The 4,603-nt window shown below is 36.6% G+C and overlaps 1 protein-coding gene across 1 annotated transcript; it reads right to left on the reverse strand.

Annotated features, from left to right (window-relative positions):
- Positions 1-2,913: 2,913 nt before the first annotated feature.
- Positions 2,914-3,837, reverse strand: Or13g1 (olfactory receptor family 13 subfamily G member 1). The gene has a single exon (XM_048435328.3). It carries the CDS (start codon positions 3,835-3,837, stop codon positions 2,914-2,916), a length of 924 nt encoding a protein of 307 aa, XP_048291285.2.
- Positions 3,838-4,603: the final 766 nt, after the last annotated feature.

Genomic DNA, 4,603 nt, shown 5'->3' on the forward strand with positions numbered 1-4,603 from the left:
GAGCATATCCTATGTTCAACTTTCTGGGTCTGGATTATCTCACTCAGGATGGTACATATATATAATTTTTATCCATTTGCCTGCAAATTTCAAGATGTCATTGTTTTTTTTCCTGCTGAGTAGTACTCTAATATGTAAATGTGCCACATTTTATTTATCCATTCTTTGGTTAGAGGCATCTAGGTTGTTTCCAGGTTCTGACTATTACAAATAATACTGCTATAAACACAGCTGAACATGTGTCCTTGTAGTATGATTGAGCATATTTTGAGTATATGCCCAACAGTGATATTGCTGGGTCCTGAGTTCAGTTGAGTCCCATTTTTTTTTCCAATTTTTTTTTTTTGAGACAGGGTTTCTCTGTAGTTTTTGGTGCCTGTTCTGGAACTAGCTCTTGTAGACCAGGCTGGCCTCGAACTCACAGAGATTCATCTGCCTCTGCCTCCCGAGTGCTGGGATTAAAGGCGTGCGCCACCACCGCCCGGCCTTGATTCCCAATTTTATGAGAAACTACCATACTGATTTCCAGGGTGGCTGTACAAGTTTGCATTCCCTCCTGCAATGGAGGAGAGTTCCCCTTATTCCACATCTACTCTGGCATAAGCTATCAGGGAGAGTGTGAGGAGCGAGGATATGAGCAAAGAGCTCAAGACAATGATGGGGACACCTACTGAAACAGTTTTCCTGAGCTAATAGGAACTCATCAACTCCAGTTGGACAGGAAAGAAAACAGCATAATTCCAAACTAGGCCCCCTGAATGTGAGTGACAGTCGTATGGCTGCGGCTGACTGCCAGCCCATTGGCAACGACACCAGGATTTATCCCTACTGTTTGTACTGGCTTTTTGGGAACCTGTTCTCTTTGGATGGATACCTTGCTCAGCCTAGATATAGTAGGGGGCATCTGAACTTTCCTCAAAGCAACGTGCCTTATCCTCTCAAAGGAGTGCATGGGTGGTGGAGTGCGGGGTAGGTGGAAGGGGTGGGAGGAGGAGAGGGAGTGGAAACTGGGATTGGTATGTAAAATGAAATGAGGAAGTTTGTTTTCTTTTTAAAAAATAAAATAAAAGAGAATCATCATAGAAAATAATGATTTTACTTTAACAAGACTGTACACTGACAGCCGGAGAGATGGCTCATAGGTTAAGCGCTCCGCCTGCTCTGCCAGAGGTCCCGAATTCAATTCCTAGCCCCTGCACGTAGTTCCGTACCGTCTGTCAGCGCCCTCTGCTGGCCTGCAGAACGACACACTTCCACTATCCATAATAGATCCATATAGATTAGATTAATAGAAAAAAAAGACTGTACACCGTGAAAATTACAAAGTGATTCATGCATAAGTTAATGTAACATAGTTTTAATTTAATAAAAATATATGTGATACTACCGATTTTTTCTCAATTGAAAACTAGTTAAATAAACTTCTATAAAATAAACGTTCACACAATGGAGCATTAGGTAGTCACAGGGACCTAAGGAAGATCTCTAGACAGTTTGATTACAATTTAACTGAAAATATATCAGAGATTGTTAAGATGATTTATAAACACCATGACTCATATAATAAGAAATTACAAAATAATTATTTACATTACTTTGGTTTTATTTTGATAAATGTTTGAGAATTTCAAATGTGTACAATGTATCTTACTTATACTCAGCCCCTGCTCCTTCAATATCTCCATCCAGATTCACCATCCCACCTCCATCAAACTTATTCCTTGGTGTTTTAACTTCTTTTTCTATAAATTATTATCTCTTAATATGAAGCTATTTAATAAAAAATGCTTGCTTTCAATGTAATGGTAATACTTCTTAAATATTATTACCAAAGTCATAGGAGGAATAATTACTTTAACAATTGTCATACTATGTCTTAAACATTGTTTTATAGTGGATTCATAGAAGAACTATATTTTGTATTTAATGGATAAACCTCATATACTTTATTGTTTTGTAACTTTATTTTATGCTTGCATTTATATCTTTAAAGAAAATGAATTGTTTGTACTATGCATCATCTGGATATTGATGTTTTTATTGTGTATTATTTCAAGCTCTACAGTTTCAGTGAATTCTTTTATGTTAAGAACGCTTGATTATTTTGTTTACATCTTCTGTGTTCAGTCAACTTCAGAAGCAATCAGTAATCACTGCTCAGCATTATTATATCATTAGATATTATAACAGAATTGTTACATATGTGAACATATTGTATTGTATGATTTTTCACATGCACATACAGTGTATACACTCACTGAACCTGAGTTTGAATCTTTTGGTTAATATGATTGGCTATGCTTGTCTTTTGTTTCTAAATTTGTGATTACATGCATATGTGGCCATGTCTTCACTTTATATAAATGTCGAGGATTTGATGGTAACCTCTTATCTTTTCATAGCAAGACATCTCCCAGCCTCTCACCATGATAATTTTATGTACTCATACAAGTACGTGCCTTTGTTTCCTGTCATTTTGGAAGAAAGCACTTATTTTTAATAACATTAACAGATTTTAATAGAGTATCTAATAGTTTCTTAAATTCTTTACATATTTAGGATCATTTGTAATCTCAAATTTGAATGCATCTTATATAGAATGAAAGTTCATTTTCATAGCTACCCATATTAGTGGGAAAGTGCTTGGTGTTTATTAGAGAAATTACATGAGTTGATTTCTTAAAGCATTTGAAATAGCTCTTTAGATAATGCTGCTTATATATTCTAATGTGACTAATCTTGTTTTATATAAATACTTCCCCGGGTCATTGTTCCAAGGAGCTATGACTTTTTAAAACGGGAAATGGATTTTTGATACCGTAATTATGTATTATTGAGGTACTTAAAATATCAATTTGAGACATTATAGGATACAGTTTGACAGGAATAAGGTTATATTCCCTTCTGAAACCATTAACCTTTCGCAAATGCAAACACTTTCCTAATTCCTGCCTGCATCTCCTTGTTCCGGAAACTGTACACTATTGGGTTCAATGTGGGAGTTACTAGGGTATAAAGTGCAGCCACCACCTTATCCCTTTCAAAGGTGTAGCTGGATGCAGGTCGGATATAGGTGTAGATCACAGGGGAATAGTAAAGGGACACCACGATAAGGTGGGATGAGCAAGTGGAAAAGGCCTTCTTTTTGCCTTCTGTGGTGCGGATGCGGAGAATAGCAGCAATGATAAAGCCATAGGAGATGCAGGTGAGGGTGAAGTCCCCCACGGCCAGGGTGATATCAGCGACATAGACCATCACCTCATTGACTCTCACGGGACTGCAGGACAATGCTAGTAGTGGGGGTATTTCACAGAAGAAATGATCAATGGTATTTGGCCCACAGAAAGTCAGTCTCAGAATGAGACCTGTGTGCACCCAGGAATTGGTTACTGCTATACCCATGACAATGCTGAGCAAGGCTACACATGTATAGTGGTTCATAATCGTACTGTACCGAAGTGGGAAACAAATGGCCACATAGCGGTCATAGGCCATGGTAGTGAAGAGGACCATCTCAGCCCCCAGCGACCATGTAAAGAAGAAGAGTTGGGTCATGCAGCCCCCATATGAGATCAAATTTTCTGATGTTAGCATTGTTCCCAGCATCTTCGGTATGATGCTTGTTGTGCAGACGATGTCCACAACAGCTAGGGCCAGAAGCAGAATGTACATGGGCGTGTGCAAGGCAGTGTTATAGATTATGGCAATGACAATTAGCATATTGCCAAAGAAAGCCACAAGGTAGATAAAAAGAAAGATAATGAAAAGAATTCCCCGAAGTTCAGATTTCTGAGTGAGTCCCAGAATCATAAACTCTTTAACAATGCTGTAGTTCATAGTGCATAAGTGGTTAATCAGCAAATTTCTCCAAGTGTGAACAATGGAGAGTTAAAGGCACTGTTGCAGGTGATTATGCTGAATGTGTGCTGTTAAAGTATTGATGAAGACCAGCTTTGGAGCATGAGTTCTGCTATGATGTGATTCTGATTTCCGGGCAGTCCACTCTATTCTCCAGATTCCATTCTCTGATTTCCTTTCTCCCCTTACTTAAATAAAATGAAGGTAATAATGGGAATAAAAATATGAGAAATAAACCTGTTATCAAATATTACAATAATATTTCACTTGAAATTTATCTGAATATAATTTTTAATCTCATATGTACATTAATAAAAATATATTAAGAAAATACATATCTTAAGAATTTGGTTGATTGTATAATGGTGGTAAAATGACTTTCCTTGGAACAATATAAGCCGGTGGAACTAATCATAATCAGTGTTTTTCAAAGGAAAATATTCAGCAAATTATTTTGATATTGTATATTTGTGAAACTCCTGACCATTCCTTAAAATTCAAATCCTCAAAAAAATTTTGACACAAGTCTTTTTTTTGCATAGTTTTCTACCTTTGTGAGGACAGTGATAAAATTGTGTTAAATAACTTTTGTTGACATGCAATTTAAGAAAATCCCATTTCTAAATGTATATACCCCTCTATATGTCTATTTCAAAATGTATGTAAATTATCCTTGCAACCTCCATAAGTTCCATATGGAATTAGTTAATTGTCCATCATGCTGTAATGTTTAAATAGAATGTGA

This window comes from Myodes glareolus, chromosome 24 (assembly GCF_982192425.1).
Source record: "Myodes glareolus chromosome 24, mMyoGla1.1, whole genome shotgun sequence".
Lineage (NCBI taxonomy): Eukaryota > Metazoa > Chordata > Mammalia > Rodentia > Cricetidae > Myodes > Myodes glareolus.